This window comes from Pectinophora gossypiella, chromosome 15 (genome assembly GCF_024362695.1).
Source record: "Pectinophora gossypiella chromosome 15, ilPecGoss1.1, whole genome shotgun sequence".
NCBI lineage: Eukaryota > Metazoa > Arthropoda > Insecta > Lepidoptera > Gelechiidae > Pectinophora > Pectinophora gossypiella.
Genome location: NC_065418.1, coordinates 15,176,168 through 15,192,600, shown reverse-complemented (window position 1 = coordinate 15,192,600; position 16,433 = coordinate 15,176,168). Strand labels below are relative to the sequence as shown.

The window sequence follows — 16,433 nt, the reverse complement described above, 5'->3', positions numbered from 1 at the left end:
CATAAACTTTTTGGATCATTCGCTCTGTACCTACGGTGTGAGAAATACATAAAGCTTCGAAGTTTTGTATGATGGTTTTTATAACTATACATTTATAGCAAAGAATAGGCGTTTTACCGTGTTATAAATACATAATAAACTCAAGGAAAAATATTATTCAAATACATAGGATGTGAAGCAGTGTTTCATCAAATAAAACGATACTCTTATTCTTGTCACGGTTTATAATTCTTAACTATATCTAATCACTTAAACAAATAACACAATATGCTTTCATGATTCCTGTAAACGCCTAGACAGTATAAGTGTAATTAATGATTAGAAACATTCAACGTGGTCATTGCTATTAAGAAAGTCACAGGCGCTATATTAGACTTCTATCGTATTTTTTGTAGATTGTTATAATTTTTGCTTTGTTTTAATGACGAATGTGTTCTCAGCAGTATGAGATCAGTACCGAGCTCTTCTGTCCTTGTTGCGCGCGTGATTTGCAAGACAGAGACCGAAGATAACAGCCAACAGCTGAAACAAGCGTATTATAGTTAGGTAAACCCATAGACCTGAGATTTTCATGTGTAGATATATGGCATGGAAAGACTAAAAAAGAAAATCAAAAATAAAAATAATATTTAATGTAGGATGAGGAGCTCGGTGGCGCAGCGGTAAACGCGCTCGGTCTGCGATTGTTGAAGTTAAGCAACAAAAAAAAAGTTTTCATCTCGAGCTCCTCCGTGCTTCGGAAGGCACGTTAAGCCGTTGGTCCCGGGACCAACTGCATTAGCAGTCGTTAATAACCATCAATCCGCACTGGGCCCGCGTGATGGTTTAAGGCCCGATCTCCCTATCCATCCATAAGGAAGGCCCATGCCCTAGCAGTGGGGACGTTAATGGGCTGATGATGATGGTGTAGGATGTAGGATGATAAGGGTTAAAACGGCCACATCGTGCCATGACTTACCTCAACAGCGCCGACTCCAATAGCCACAATTCCTATGGTGAGTCCGAAGGTGTTGATGAACTCGGCCATCTTGTCGTTGCATCCTCCGTAAGAATTGAGGGGCGTGCAGGGCGTGGTGGCGCAGCAGGAGTCTGGGAGGAGCAGCGAGTTGTACGAGCCCGGTCCTGTCGTGCCGCAACATTGGAACTGGAGGGAGATGGCAAAAACATTTTCATAACGTAACATAATATACCCACTCGCGTCAGACTGAGTACGGCGGAAGGCAATAGGAAAACTATTGCCCTATTTTTCCCTACAAAATTAGCATGTAGCTACACCGACAAGAGCGTGGCTCTTAAATTAGTGATGAAATTAACCTAATATATGAAAGCCCCATTGCTAGGCACAAGCCAACAGGCTCCCCCAAGAGCAGTGGTTGCCGATTAAATATTAATAAATATAGGGTTGTACTCCGCTGTGGTGGTGGAGTAGTTTGTCTATCAGCTCGCGACAACAAACACTTTAGGATCTTGATACCGACCCCGCCAGAGCCGACGTTTCCCTTCATTCAGCACTTATCAAATCGCTATCGGCCCACTACATTATTAATTATTTTTATGATCCCCTCAGGCGACGCTAAGCCGAGGTTCGCGTCTAACTAAGCATGTTCAGGCCTGTAGTCTTCAAAAAGAACTTTCAGCGGTCCTCATTAGTCCGGCCAAGTAGTTAATTCCAATTGAGCAAACCCACAATAAAACACGTCACAAAAATACATGTACAACTCTTACCGCGCTCTGAAGGTTTTCGAAAGACTTGGGGTCTCTTGTGAAAGCTTCGTTGAGCACCTTCGGGATCGTCTCGATGAAGGCGTTCAGATTGACAAAGATCATCGTCGCCAATGTGATCTTCAGCACCATCAGGATAATCATGAAGATTGAGTACTGGAAACATACAGACGTACATAACATGAGCTCACGACTGTATCCCAATTGGGGTAGTCAGAAGTACCCACACCTATCTTTCTGTTAGACCAACGTGATAGGATGAATTTTCCAGTAAGAACACTTTTGCAAAGTATCAGAAAGAAATAGAATGAAATCAGTAACGTCGTTCTCTAGCCATAGAGGCAGCCAATCAGCTCGCGACACCAAACACTTTAGGACCCCGATACCGACCCCGCCGGCGTGTTCGATGACTTCCATCAATCAGCGCTTATCGCTATCGACCCACTGGGGTCAATTAATTCTTTCAAATATTTTTCCTCTCAGACGACGCCCTGAGCCGAGGTTCGCGCCCAACTGGGCACCCTCAGGCCTGTTGTCTTAAACGTTGTACCGGGTGAGAGCCTTCAGCGCTCCCCATTTGTCCGGCCAAGCACTTAATGCCATCTGCGGCAAATCTAAAATAAGTCACGTCAAAAAAAAGCCTTTCTAACTTTCTTCTATTCCTAGGTTTATACAACTTTATACATTTTGCGTAAATATAGGTCCAAACATTTTAGTGAAGATAATGTAAGCAAGTATAGTTGTAACTATAAAGTCATAATAATAAATAACATACGGTAAGTACCTAGTTATTACATAACTATCCTGCATAGGTATTTACACTCTTTGACTTTTAAACTAGGATAACCCGTGCCTAAGGTCATAGATTATGTTGTTGGAAGTACAACATAATATTTAATATGTTTTTGTTTTGCTGTTATGTTGGCGAGTGTTCGTACGAATACCATCATCATCAGCCCATTAACGTCCCCACTGCTGGGGCAGGGGCCTTCCCTATGGATGGATAGGGAGATCGGGCCTTAAACCATCACGCGGGCCCAGTGCGGATTGATGGTTATTAACGACTGATAATGCAGCAAGGACCAACGGCTTAACTTGCCTTCCGAAGCACGGAGGAGCTCGAGATGAAAACTTTTTTTTTGTGGTCACCCATCCTATGACCGGCCTTTGCGAAAGTTGCTTAACTTCAACAATCGCAGACCGAGCGCGTTTACCGCTGCGCCACCGAGCTCCTCACTCATACGTACGAATACATTTCGTGCGAATATTCAATATTCTTTAATATATCGTAAGTGCAACCTTTCTAGTAAAACCAAATTCTATGGCTCATCTTAGGACTTTGTATCCAAAATGGCCGCGAGTTGTCTTCTGGATTACTTTTGGCTCTGTCCACTCCTAAAGAACTGATGTTCCAGGTCTCTGAAAGGTCCAGGTCACATGATTGTGACCTGGACCTTTCAGAGCGGTCGTTTGAGTCACCGCAAAAATATCCCAGAATCGTATTTGTCTTTTAGACTAAGAGTTCGGCGTTAGACCATGTTAATTGATGACGTCACTCTTGTGCTTGAAGTCACTATCATTACCATGAACGGAAAAATCTTTTTTTTCGTTTCGTTTTCCTTCACCGCTTTAAATAATAAACACTTTATTTCTTTATTTCTATGCAATACGTAATTCTTACCGTAACAAGCATGCAGTTGCTCTCTCGTATAGCTCCACAGCACCCGAAGAATGCGATGACGAAGACCACGGCGCCCACGACCATAGCACTGATGGGCGCCACCGCCACATTACTGCTGTCCAGAATATCCACCACTTCTGACACTTTCAGCTGCACGGCAATTCCGATGCCCAGGAGAGTTAGACCGGCCAACTGGAAGGAGATTAAATTGGTTATTATTTTAAATTAAATGGACAAAATGATTATTTTTTAAATTAAATCCACCACCAACCCGCGAAATAGCACATACACAATAATCACTTTGTGATCCCTAGTTTGGTTAGGACATTACAAGCTGATCACCTGATTGTACGAAAGTAAGATGATCCGTGCTTCGGAAGGCACGTTAAGCCGTTGGTCTCGGTTACTATTTATTGATGTAAGTGAGTAATCGTTACATGAGCCATGTCAGGGGCCTTTGGCGACTCAATCATAACCCTAACACCAGGGTTGATGAGCCTGGTATTCCACCTCACAACCCATACGATAAGAAGAAGTCCAACCCGCAGTGGAGCAGCGTGGTGGAGTATGCTCTATACCCCCGGTTGATTGAGGGGAGGCCTGTGCCCAGCAGTGGGACGTATATATGCTATTTATGTTATGTATGTTTTAAATTAAATGGATACCTACTATAATGGTGTTGGAGGACTATAGAATTCCATTTGCTTCGATCCTGACACACTTCTGTTGCTTTCTCCACATTCATCAATCGTTTCATACACGCACGCCGGTTCAGAGTAGATCGTACTAATAAACCTTTTCTATGGACATCTCCAATTTGGTCAAAGTCCTGCTAGGTTTTCTTTCATACATCTTAGTTTTTTGGTAACAATGAGAAATCCCACTATATACGTAAATATTCATTCAGTTTAATCCTGGTTTCAACCTGGTTTTTAACCCCCGACGCAAAAACGACGGGGTGTCATAAGTTTGACGTGTCTGTGTAAATGTGTATGTGTCTGTCTGTGCGGCATCATAGCTCCCAAACGGGTGATCGGATTTTAATGCGGCTTTTTTGTTTGAAAGGTATTGACTGATAAGTCAAGTGTGTTCTTAGCTATGTTTGGTGGAAATCTGTTCTGGTCTTCAAGGTCATCAGGTCGTTTGTTAGGTGTGATAGGAATGTTACACGCTCAGTTTGTTTGCAAGCATATGTGGGATAATGTTATTTTTTGCTTTTTTATAGGGTTTAGCATTTTTAACCTTTTGTCAGAATAATTGAGTACTTCTTTTTGGTAAGGGGTTTTTAAAATTTTTAATTTAATGTTATATGTTTAGTCTTCGTTTCGTAATAAGGCGGACAATGACCTAAAAATTTAGTTAAAAACTGTTTTTATTGGTGTTATCGAGTCCTATTAGTCGTTATCAGTAATGCACGTATCTTATCTCTATCCCTTATCAGTAACGTTAGGTGTGGGTGTATGCAGAAACACATAACGTTCTGGCTCATAAACTCATAAATTACTACTATTTACTAATGAAAAACATTACCTTATATAGACTTGTATGAATGGTCTTGTCTAGATTCTATGTACCTAAATGGCATGCTCCATACCACATTGTTTGAGGGGAGGCTTTTTGAAGAACCAGCAGTCTTTTTTTACGTGGGTTGTGAGGTGGATTCGAAACCTTATCAAAACTGGTACACTGGGATATTATTGAGTCGCCAAAGGCACGCGTGAACAAGTAACGACTACTTAACGTGCAATGAAGCACGGGTCATCTTTCGGACAATCGGATCAGCCTGCAATGTCCTAACTAAATCAAAGCTTCCAAAATGTTTTTTTGTGATGTTCCCACCGGGATTAGAATCCGGGACCTCCAGATCGTGAGCCCAACGCTCAACCACTGGACTATGGAGGCTGTTATGCCCAGCAGTGGGATTAATGTATATAGATTGTATTGTTGAGCGTGTGTGAGCATTTTCACGAGAGAGGAATAAGCGATAGTTGTTGTCAAATGTTTGTTTGTTTATTACCCGACTGCGGCGATGAAAAAGGGAGGGTTATGTTTACCACAAAGATTCAGCACACAAGGTCGCGCAGCTCTATCCCCGCGCATTTAACAGTTAGGCATCCTACTCGTAGAATTTTACGATTTTTGTAATAAATAAATAATTATAATTAAAGTTTCCTTTATCTATTGTACCCACTTCTACCATGCTATTAAGTGCATTCTCGTGACTAAGATCGCACACTTTCAAAACGAATTTCATGCTAGGTCTTGGCAAGAATCCTGTGTCTTGATGAGTATAATTCTTAATTATGTGAACTTTGAGAGGCGAGCTCCATTAGCCCTATAATGTTCTGATTCCAGTACAAGCCTTCTAATTTTGTTTTAAGTTACACCTGTCATTTTCTTATCCGCCAAAAAGGAAAGGAGGCACGGAGGGTGGTCGAATGACATTGTGAGTTATGCCGGAAAGCAATGGATGAGACTTGCACAGGACCGGAAAGGATGGCGTGAAAGAGAGGAGGCCTATACCCAGCAGTGGGTGGATACAGGCTGAGTAGATAGATGGACAGTAAAAAGAAAAGGGACGGGTAATCGACAGGCGTCAAATGTATGTAACACACGTCAATTTTAGGCAGAAATTTAAAAAAACCCTCCTAAAATTGTATATTTCTCAGTTTTTTAAAGTTTTCGGTTGTTCGATTTTTTTGAGGGTAAGTGTAGTAAACATGTCTGTTTATACTAGTAACACTATCTGCCAGATAAAGTATCTGATAGCTTCATACTCTATCTGTAACCCAGAAAAATAATATTGGTTCATAATTTCATAACCCTGCTTTGAAATCGTATACCAATACGTCACGTTAGGTTGACGCCAGATTGTACTGTCTTTCGTCCATGTGTGTAAAACTTGTATTGTATGTTGTGTGCAATAAAGTATATTTGTATTAGTTGACCAGCAGAATGAGGGATTCTAGCACATTTTAACAACCTATAAATCCTACTCCGTTCGTCTCGGCCAGCGGGGACGTATTAAGCTATCATTTCTAAATACGCGTCCTGGCTATTATTTACCTAAGCGAGTATGTAGTCGTTTCAAGAGCTACGTCGCGTAGCGGCTCAATAGTAACCCTCAGGGTTGCGGAGTTCCGTTATTGTAACGTGTTACAATAACGGAACTCGTGACCCACAGGAGACAAAAATAAGCCTGTCCACTCCGATTTCAAATCCGCCCGTGAGTTTTCTTAGTATTATAATTATGTTATGAAGATACACTTAGGTGTGATAACATCGTCTGAGTCATAACAAAATAATAACGCCTATTAAAATAGGACAACATATTTACTCACCGCGAAGAATAAGTTCGCGAAGAACAGTATGTATTTCACAAGGAATTCACCGCACCCCATGATGTTATTTTTGATTATATTTTTTGTGAGAAATTGAAGAATAATATTTAATGTACACGTTCACAGTACGCGGACGATATCAGTCGACTAACGATTCTTGATACTTGCAACACTATCGCACGTTATCACTGATAACAAGCTATCGTGTTCCTACTAATCTGAATTATTGTTCACTATTCCAAAAATTGTTCTACATACTCATACATGAACTCACGCACGTAATCCCTAATGGGGTGGGCAGAGCCACAAGTAATTAGAAGGCAACTTGCAGCCACTGTTGATACGAAGTCCTAAGATGGATATGATGAACTTTATGGTGAGAAGGGATCAGCCCATCGCCCTTATTATAGATAACAGTCCCACTTTGCGTGTATGAATTTATTTATACATATATACATAAACTCACGCTTATTTCCCACCGGGGTAAGCAGAGACTATAGAATTCCATTTGCTTCGATCCTGACACACTTGTCTTGCTTTCTCCACATTCATCAAGAGTATTAAAACTTTTCTAAGGACATCTCCAATTTGGTCAATGTAAGTCCTTCTAGGTCTTCCTCTGCCAGCCCTACCATCGACTTATCTGATCTACTTACTTATTTATTTATAAATACATATGATCACGCATATTCCCCGTTGGGGTAGGCAGAGGCCACGGAATTACAACTACTACGATCTTGACTCACCACCTTCGCTCCCTTCCCTCTCATCAAAGACTTACGCCTTTGCCACACTAGACGGAAATTCCGTCGCCGAACTTCCGCGGCGGAACGTCAATACCATGTTATTGCATATAAAAAAATAAAAATTTAAAAACTCCCGACTAGATAAAAAGTACGCTAACAGCAGACCAGCTCAGTGGTCCCAGAAGACATTAGTGTTTCAAATGTCAGATCCCACATATGCTTGCAAGCAAACTGAGCGTGTAACATTTCTATCACACCTAACAAACGACCTGATGACCTTGAAGACCTGAACCGATTTCCACCAAACATAGCTAACAACACTCTCGACTGATATACCTTTCAAACAAAAAAACCGCATCAAAATCGGATCATCCGTTTGGGAGCTACGATGCCACAGGCAGACACATACACATTTACACAGACACGTCAAACTTATAACACCCCGTCGTTTTGGCGTCGGGGGTTAAAAATACAAATAGCGACACTACGCGGAAGATGGGTCGTTGTAAGTTCGTCGCCGCGGAAGTTCGGCGACGGAATTTCCGTCTAGTGTGGCAAAGGCCTTAATGCTAGCTGGTTTAGACTACTCTTGACCTGGCCTTTATGCAAAACATCCTGAATCCGATCTACTTACTTATATTATTATATAGACACTGATAACAATTTTGACATGTTTATCGCTTATTTGTTTTAACAACGCGTACGGTCACGAGCATTAATATGTATACACTTTGGTACCATGTCACATTAACTTTTTTGACAAATTGAACTGTAAGTCTCACTAAATGTCAAATATGTTAGTGCGACAGAGTCCTAAAGTGGGTACGTTATATTGCTCATGACTGTACAATGACGAAAAATAAATATTGTCTATATAGTACTAAAACTTATTTAGGCAATATCCGGAGTTCCGGAGTGAGCAATACTTCTTGATATAGAATAGAAGTAGTATTCTATTTACAACGAAATGGTCATAATGAAGTCATTTTGTTCATTATATATGGCAATTTTATGCTGATAAGGAAATTACGACCTAGTAATGAAATAGGAAATACTAGCAGGAAAATTACGCTGTTAAATATCTAGCCATCGTGTTAGATTATGGGTGCTAATATGGCCACATTGAAGCCAATAATAATTCATCTAAAACGCAATAAGTATTGCTATTTAACATTTTAGAAATTGCGCACTAAATTTTATAATTTTGCGCATAAGTCAAATAGCATTTTTGCATTTTTTAGATGAATTGCTTCAATATGCCGTGCTATACGTAGTATTATTCCATATTCTATGCTGTAAGTCTAACTAAATGTCAAATACGTTAGTGCGACAGGGCTCTAAAGTAAGTACGTGATATTGCTCATGTCATGACTGCATTTTACGCGTAGTTTTTTTTATAGCAATGCACGCGAACCACTTCTCTTTCATAACACGAGTGTGGAGTGTGTCTTCACAACTTCATTCCATACTAAGAACCCAGTCATGCATGTGCGGTCACGAGCATTAATATGTATACACTTTGGTACCATATCACATTAACTTTTTTGATAAATTGATCTGTAAGTCTCACTAAATGTCAAATATGTTAGTGCGACAGAGTCCTAAAGTGGGTACATTATATTGCTCATGACTGTACAATAACGCTACATTATTTAAGTACAGTAGTGATGAACATAACAACACACGTCACACAGCATCACGCCTGTATCCCCAAAAGGGTAGGCAGAGTTGTATAGCATATACTCATTCGTCGTCAACTAAGTTTCAGTTCCATGTTATTACCCCGTATTGGGGGCGAGCAATCCACGTGATATTAGTTATTCAAAAATGAATTTTGAGCCGGGATTCGAACTCGTCACACTACAATGTAAGTCACGCGTTCTCCGAACTGGGATATCACGGATTGGGTTGATGAAATAGATACATCCAATATAATCATTCTATTTCTATATTATTCTATTTCTCGACCGTTAGTTTCACTGGTTCCTTTTTTTCAAAAAAGTCATTTTTTCTTGTACCTATTATTCTGTTTTTTCCTATCTGTAACTTTTAATACCTTTTGTTATTCCGTTTTTTTTGTTCTTTAACTACCTAAAACAAATTCTACGTACATGTTAATTACATAAGTTGCGCACGTCTGTAATTGGTGTAAGCACTAGTACTGGCCTTAAGAAAGTTATATTGATTGTTGTGTGTTTCTACTGTTGATGTGTCTAGTAAATAAATAAATAAATAAAAAACATAAAAATATCATCTTTTGCAACCACTTTTGATGCGAATGTTATGTCCATCAATAGCCACGCTCTTGTCCCTGTAGCATTCTACATTCTTCTCTATCATAAGCCTATTTAGGGTATTTCATATAAGACACGACGTTCGCCTTCTCTTTAATCCGTTCCATGTGAGCTCTTCTTGGTCTTCCCCTTCCTGTCTTTCCTTGTAGCTTCCTTTCTATGATGTTTTTAATTAATACATCGTGTCTTATTAAGTGTTCAATCATCTTGCCTCGCCTGTCCTCAATAACTCTCAATATTTGCCTCTTTTCCCTTACCCTTACTAGCACTTCCTCATTAGTTAATATTGCAAAGGTGGGCGCAGGAAAAGAAAACAACTTGCTCGTTTAACGAATAAAAGTTAAAGTGAAAGAAAAATACAGTGTGACTGATGGAATGAATGATTGAGTTATGAACGAGTATTGAACAAGTGAATTTACGATTGAATGACAATGTTTGTTTTTAATAATATTGAGTAGGTTAGGATATTTGCAAATACCAATAGTTAAGTTTTGTTATGGAACGTAATAAGTATTGTGCTGTAAGTATAATTTACTTCTCCAGATTAATAAGCCCGGGTGACAGACGAACTTGTAAGAATGTTAATTAGAAAACTTCCCGGAGTTGTACTTCAGTAAGGCCGTGCGAAGACCCTTAATGAGAGTGGCTTGAATTAGCTATTTCAGTTTACCTTTGCTGTTAAGAACCAAGGGACTTTGTGTTTAGCTTAATACAGCCTCACAACTCCTTTGTCGAAAACTTGGTGGTAAAGGGGTAGACGATGTAAAACTTACAGTAACACACATTTACACTTGCGTTTATTTATACAGGGTGTTAGTGACATCTGGGAGTTAAAATGGGCACATCGAAGCAATTCATCTAAAAAGCAATATTGCTAGCATTTATTTATTTCTTATTTTATTTATTATTTTTCTTTATTAAGGAAACAAACAGCTTAAACAATAGATACTTAAAGATATAATTAATAATTATAATTAATTGATTTAATTTATAGTTATATTTGCAGCTAATCTATAATAAGCCACGTCAAAAAAATAAAGCATACTTACCTAAGATATAGCCTGCGTAGTTGCTGATTGCTGGGTGTGAAAAATATCCGTGATTCCACTACTACGATTATGGTTGATTGGTTGCAATTGGTTTCTATATCGATATTCGATTTGATTGATATCATTGCTATCATATTTCTCATATTTTTCCGACGGAGAGATTGTCCTTTCCAACATGATGGACATTTGTTAAGGGAAACAGGCTAATCCCTTGTCACCATTAAGGTTTATCATATCCATCTAGATTTATCCGGCCAAGTAGTTAATGCCATTTGCGGCAAATCTACAATAAGTCACGTCAAAAAAAACATATCCATCTAGGACTTCATCATCAATAGGGCAAGTTGTCTTTGATTTCTAGTGGCTTTGCCCACCCTATTAGAGATTACGGGCGTGAGTTTAAGTATGTTTATTTTTCTATTTTATAGTCAGACATACGCATTCGCATATGAATGTTACCTACTTAATTATCCAGATTAATTTATAAAGAGGTATTTGGATGGTGTTTGTAGAGAAGTGTGTCAGGATCGCAGCAAATGGAATTCCTTACGTCTTACGTCTCTGCTTACCCCGATGGGAAATAGGCGTGAGTTTATGTATGTATGTATGTATTTGTATGGATGTGCCGTTCGCTTTTGCGCCTTTTTACTGTCGGTAACATTCCAGAGTGGAAACGACGAAAAAAGAGTTTTGTAACCTAACCTTTAGGCTCATAAGATAAGAATACTAGAAAGAAAACTTTGAAAAAAAAAAACAGCCGGCGTTCTTATTATTAAAGATTTTTTACAACAGGAACATTTCCGGCACGACACATTATGGGCTGGAACTCTCTAAACTGTTTCTAAAAACAGTGTCAGTTATATAAAGCTACGCTATTCCTGAATAACATTTATTTGGAATGTTATTATCACTGTATTTGTAAGATTAAGTTTACCCACCGTTTCCAAAGGATTGTCTGATCAAATTACACTGTTGATAAATATTAGTAAAGCAAATACGCATTTAATTAAACACATATACTAATACGGAAATCTTCTGGTAAATACGAGAATCAAACGGATCGTAATTGGACCCAATGTGGAGTTAAATTGACTTAACGGCTTTGAGAATTACGTCATTGCTGAGTTTTGCCGCCAGCGTGGTCGACGCCTTCCTTCAATCAGCGCTTATCGCTATCGACCCACTAGGGTTTCCTTTCAGACGACACCCTGAGCCGAGGTTCGCGCCCAACTGGGCACCCTCAGGCCTGTTGCCTTAAACATTGTACCGGAGAGCCTTCAGCGCTCCCCATTTGTCCGGTCAAGTAGTTAATGCCATCTGCGGCAGATCTACAATAAGTCACGTCGCATTGTCCGTCGTCCGGCCAAGTTGTTTATCCCGTTTACGGCAAATCTAAAATAAGCAACTTCAAAAAAAAAAACCTATGGCCGCTACTTTAATAGGTACTTAACTTTACCATTTTTTTATTAACTTATTTGTAGATTATAAACATTACAGTCAAAACAAACCACCCGCGGATCCACCCGCGGGGGCTTATTTGACTAAATAGATTGTTATTGTCTATTTTATATATCTAATGTGTATTTTTGATTTGTAGATTATTGGTCAGACAAAAGATTAACCGCACTCAACCGAGATAACCAGATACATACTTAGTTAAGTAGTTAAACTTACTCAATCAGCGGGCTGACCGCTTAGTTAGAGTGGGATCCTTTGTGTTACCGACACATGGGACGCTAGCTCGGTCGCACAGACTTTGAACCGAAGTTAGACCCCTTTAAATTGTTTAAAATGTTAGACCGTCTAATTGCTACACACCTTGACCACCAAAGCAGATGTTCCGGATTCGAATCTCAGTCTCGAGTGTGTAAATATACAGTGTAGTTTTGCCAACAATGGGCGAATGTTGAAAATCAGCCTCCGTGGTTGCATTCTGGGGAAATATTAGCAGTTTTGCTGGACTGCGGCACCCCAGGGTCAGTTTTCGCCCACGCGAGTCCCTCTCAAATCTATCGTCTACAGGTAATACAAAATCGTTTCATACGGAAAGCCACGAGAGCTCCGTGGTTCCTTCGCAATGAAAATCTGCACATTGACCTAGGTATGCCAACCATTGCCCAATGGCTCAAATCCCAAATATTTTTTTTAGTTTTCTTTTAGTGTGGGTTGTGAGGTGGATTACCATCCTCATCAAGGCTGGTATTGTATTTTAAAAAGACATTAGGCGTTGAGCCGTGGGGTCCCAGTTGGTAGAACGCTTGCTTCTCACTTTGAGGTCACAGGTTCGAATCCAGCACAGGCCTATACCAATGATTGTTGAATTTATTTTCGAATTCATACGTGCTCAGTGTTGAAGGAAAACATCGTGAGGAAACCCACGAATTCTCGAGGAATACATTTTCAGAGTTATGAGACCTAACCTGTATTGGGCTGGTTTTCCCTTCGCGGGTTGGAGGGTCAGACAGGCAGTCGCTTCTGCAAAAAAAAAACCGGACCTGTTAAATCTTCGGATAAGGTAAGCAGGCCCTGTGAAAATGGCATAATGCTAGCGAGATGATGGTTAGGCCTTGTCACTTTAATTTTTCCTCAAAAGGTAAGGTAGATTAGATTACCTAACATTTGTATGGATGTATGTAGGATGTATGTGTGAGCAGCAAACACTTACATACACTCCTACATGGCATGGATTATGCTAAAATATACTGCGCAATAAAAAACATGAATTCTGAAAGCACGATATTAGTGGTGTTCTCGCTACAAAGAAAGTACATTTGAATTGTATACATAGCATATAGATATACGGAGGGAAGAGATAATCTGTCTGTATGAAGCACTCCGCTGCCGCAGCACACAGCAATGCCTAGAATACACAGCGGGCCATTGTGAGGGCAAAGCCTTTAAAGCGTAGTGTAACATACACATAGATACATAAACTCACGCCTATTTCCCACCGGGGTAAGCAGAGACTATGGAATTCCATTTGCTTCGATCCTGACACACTTCTTTTGCTTCCTCCACAAGCGTAGTGTAAGACATAAAATAAAAATATTAAATATAAAATAAAAACAGATTTCCTAAAACAACTAAAATATTAAGTATAATGATATAATTCAACTACTCACTAAGGATCTGGTAGAGCCGTGGTAGCTCAGTTGGTAGAACGCTTGCCTCTCACTTTGAGGTCTCAGGTTCGAATCCAGCACAGTTTTTAATGTTAATTTAAATAAATAAAGAACAAACGGCCTTCGTGGTCCAGTGGTTGAGCGTTGGGTCATGATCCAGAGGCCCCGGGATCGAATCCCGGTGGGGACATATCACAAAAATCACTTTGTGATCCCTAGTTCGGTTAGGACGTTACAGGCTGATCACCTGATAGTCCGAAAGTAATATGATCCGTGCATCGGAAGACACGTTAAGCTGTTGCCCCCGGTTACTACTTACTGATGTAAGTAAGTAGACGTTACATGAGCCATATCAGGGGCCTTTGGCGGCTCAGTAATAACCCTGAAACCAGGGTTGAAGAGGTTGGTATGCCACCTTACAACCCACGCGATAGAAGAAGAAAAAAAAACAAAAGATTAAATTAGTATTTTGTTGTAGAATTGCATCGTCGTGGGAGCTTAGCTGCTCTTTACACGTGTCTCTTAAATAAAACAGTTAAGTCTACAATATTTTATCACACTTCTGGTTCTCGATATAAACGATGATATGGCGCAGGCTGGTGATGAGGCGAGTACACGAGTTCGAGCAAGCGCACGGCAGACCTCGACGCTATAACGTGATGAGTTGAAGGCCCGTCCCCCTGCCGCTATTCATTATAATTACCAAAACGGTGTGCTCACGTGCCCTCACTGTGCGCGGGAGTTCACTGTAAAGATAGGCTACATAAGCCGACTAGGAGTCGAAGTGGTTGCCATGGCTGAAATCGGTCGGACATCATCATCATCACTCGATATAAAAATCTCATTCCGTGTGCCGCTTAACGCATTAGTTCTCTCCCTCTTACTCCTATTGCTGATTACTCGAGGCTCTGCTCACCCCATTATGGACGTCAGTTTATGTATTTATTACAATTTAGAAAAAAAAAACGGGCAAATTCTAGTCGGACTCGCCCATGAAGGGTTCCGTAACAGCAAGTAACATAATATAAAAGTTTTTTTTACTGCGTAGTAACTTTTGATGTTTTAACTATGAAAGTAAATTACGGTTTACGATTTATGATGTATAAAAAAGAAACTACTTACTAGATCTGGTTCAAACCAATTTTCGTTGGTAGTTTTCATGGTAATCTACATCATATATTTTTTATAAGTTACAGGGGGGGGGGGGACACATTTTACCACTTTGGAAGTGTCTCTCGCGCAAACTATTCAGTTTAGAAAAAAATGATATTAAAAACCTCAATACCATTTTAGAAGACCTATCCATAGATACCCCACACGTATGGGTTTGATGTAAAAAAATTTTTTGAGTTTCAGTTCTATGTATGAGGACCCCCAAAATTTATTGCTTTTTCTATCATTGCGTAAAAATCTTAATGCGGTTCACAGAATACACATATTTATCAAGTTTCAACAGTACATAGCTATTATAGTTTCGGAGAAAAGTGGCTGTGACATACGGACGGACGGACAGACATGACGAATCTACAAGGGTTCCGTTTTTTGCCATTAGGCTACTTTGCTATTAGGCTACGGAACCCTAAAAAGAAATAGAAACCTCCATATTATATTTTTCTTTGCGTCTGTCGGTTACGAAAGAAGGTTTCATAAATAAATAGGCGTATACTAATCGCTGCGTGCAGTGTAAGCGTCTAGCGCGTAATGGAATATTTATCACGCCACTAAATAAAACCCACACATTGGAAAAGTGATCTAATATTCACGTTTTATACAGTAAAAGGGAAATGACAGCTATGAAAGTTTCCCTGAGAGCTAGAAGACAATTCTCCGCTCTCCGGCAGCGGCCGAGCTAAGTTTACCTCACCCCCCTCGGTCTTACTTGAGCCTTCAATAGTGTGGGCGTCAGAACTCAGAAGTCACACACAGATGCGCGTGTACGATAAAATCTATGTGTAGTGTCTGTGTAAAACAAGGTTTTTTGTATGAAGTGTCCGGTGTGTGGTGATACCGACCGGCCGGCGTACTCGAAGATTTCCCTCAATCAGCGCTTAATTCTTTCAAATATTTTTCCTCTCAGACGACGCCCTGAGCCGAGGTTCGCACCCAACTGGGCACCCACAGGCCTGTTGTCTTAAACGTTGAGAGAGCCTTCAGCGCTCCCCATTTGTCTGGCCAAGTAGTTAATGCCATCTGCGGCAAATCTACAATAAGTCACATCAAAAAAAAAGGTGTGTGGTGATAAGCAGCAAGATACAATACCTTCGTTTTATATTTCTTTTTAGGATATGACATTTTCTACTTTATTCGATCTCATACTCATAAAAATAATACAGATTTCGCTCCCAATTCACGACAGCGAATTCCACAACTATATACGTAGATACATAGGTATACTTATGTACGAATATTGAGGTTGTGAGATAGGTTGTATTGTGTCCTCAGGCTGAAATCGATAAAGGAAGACGGAGATATGAGACA

At 40.0% G+C, this 16,433-nt stretch overlaps 1 protein-coding gene across 1 annotated transcript; it reads right to left on the bottom strand.

Moving 5' to 3' along the window:
* Positions 1 to 206: 206 nt before the first annotated feature.
* Positions 207 to 6,904, bottom strand: LOC126373369 (23 kDa integral membrane protein-like). The gene is made up of 5 exons (XM_050019521.1): positions 6,745 to 6,904; positions 3,404 to 3,595; positions 1,726 to 1,878; positions 959 to 1,144; positions 207 to 522 (listed from the first exon to the last, which is right to left on the bottom strand). The coding sequence occupies exons 1-5, from the start codon at positions 6,802 to 6,804 to the stop codon at positions 451 to 453; spliced, it is 663 nt and encodes a 220-aa protein (XP_049875478.1). The 5' UTR covers positions 6,805 to 6,904; the 3' UTR covers positions 207 to 450.
* Between the last annotated feature and the right edge of the window lie 9,529 nt (positions 6,905 to 16,433).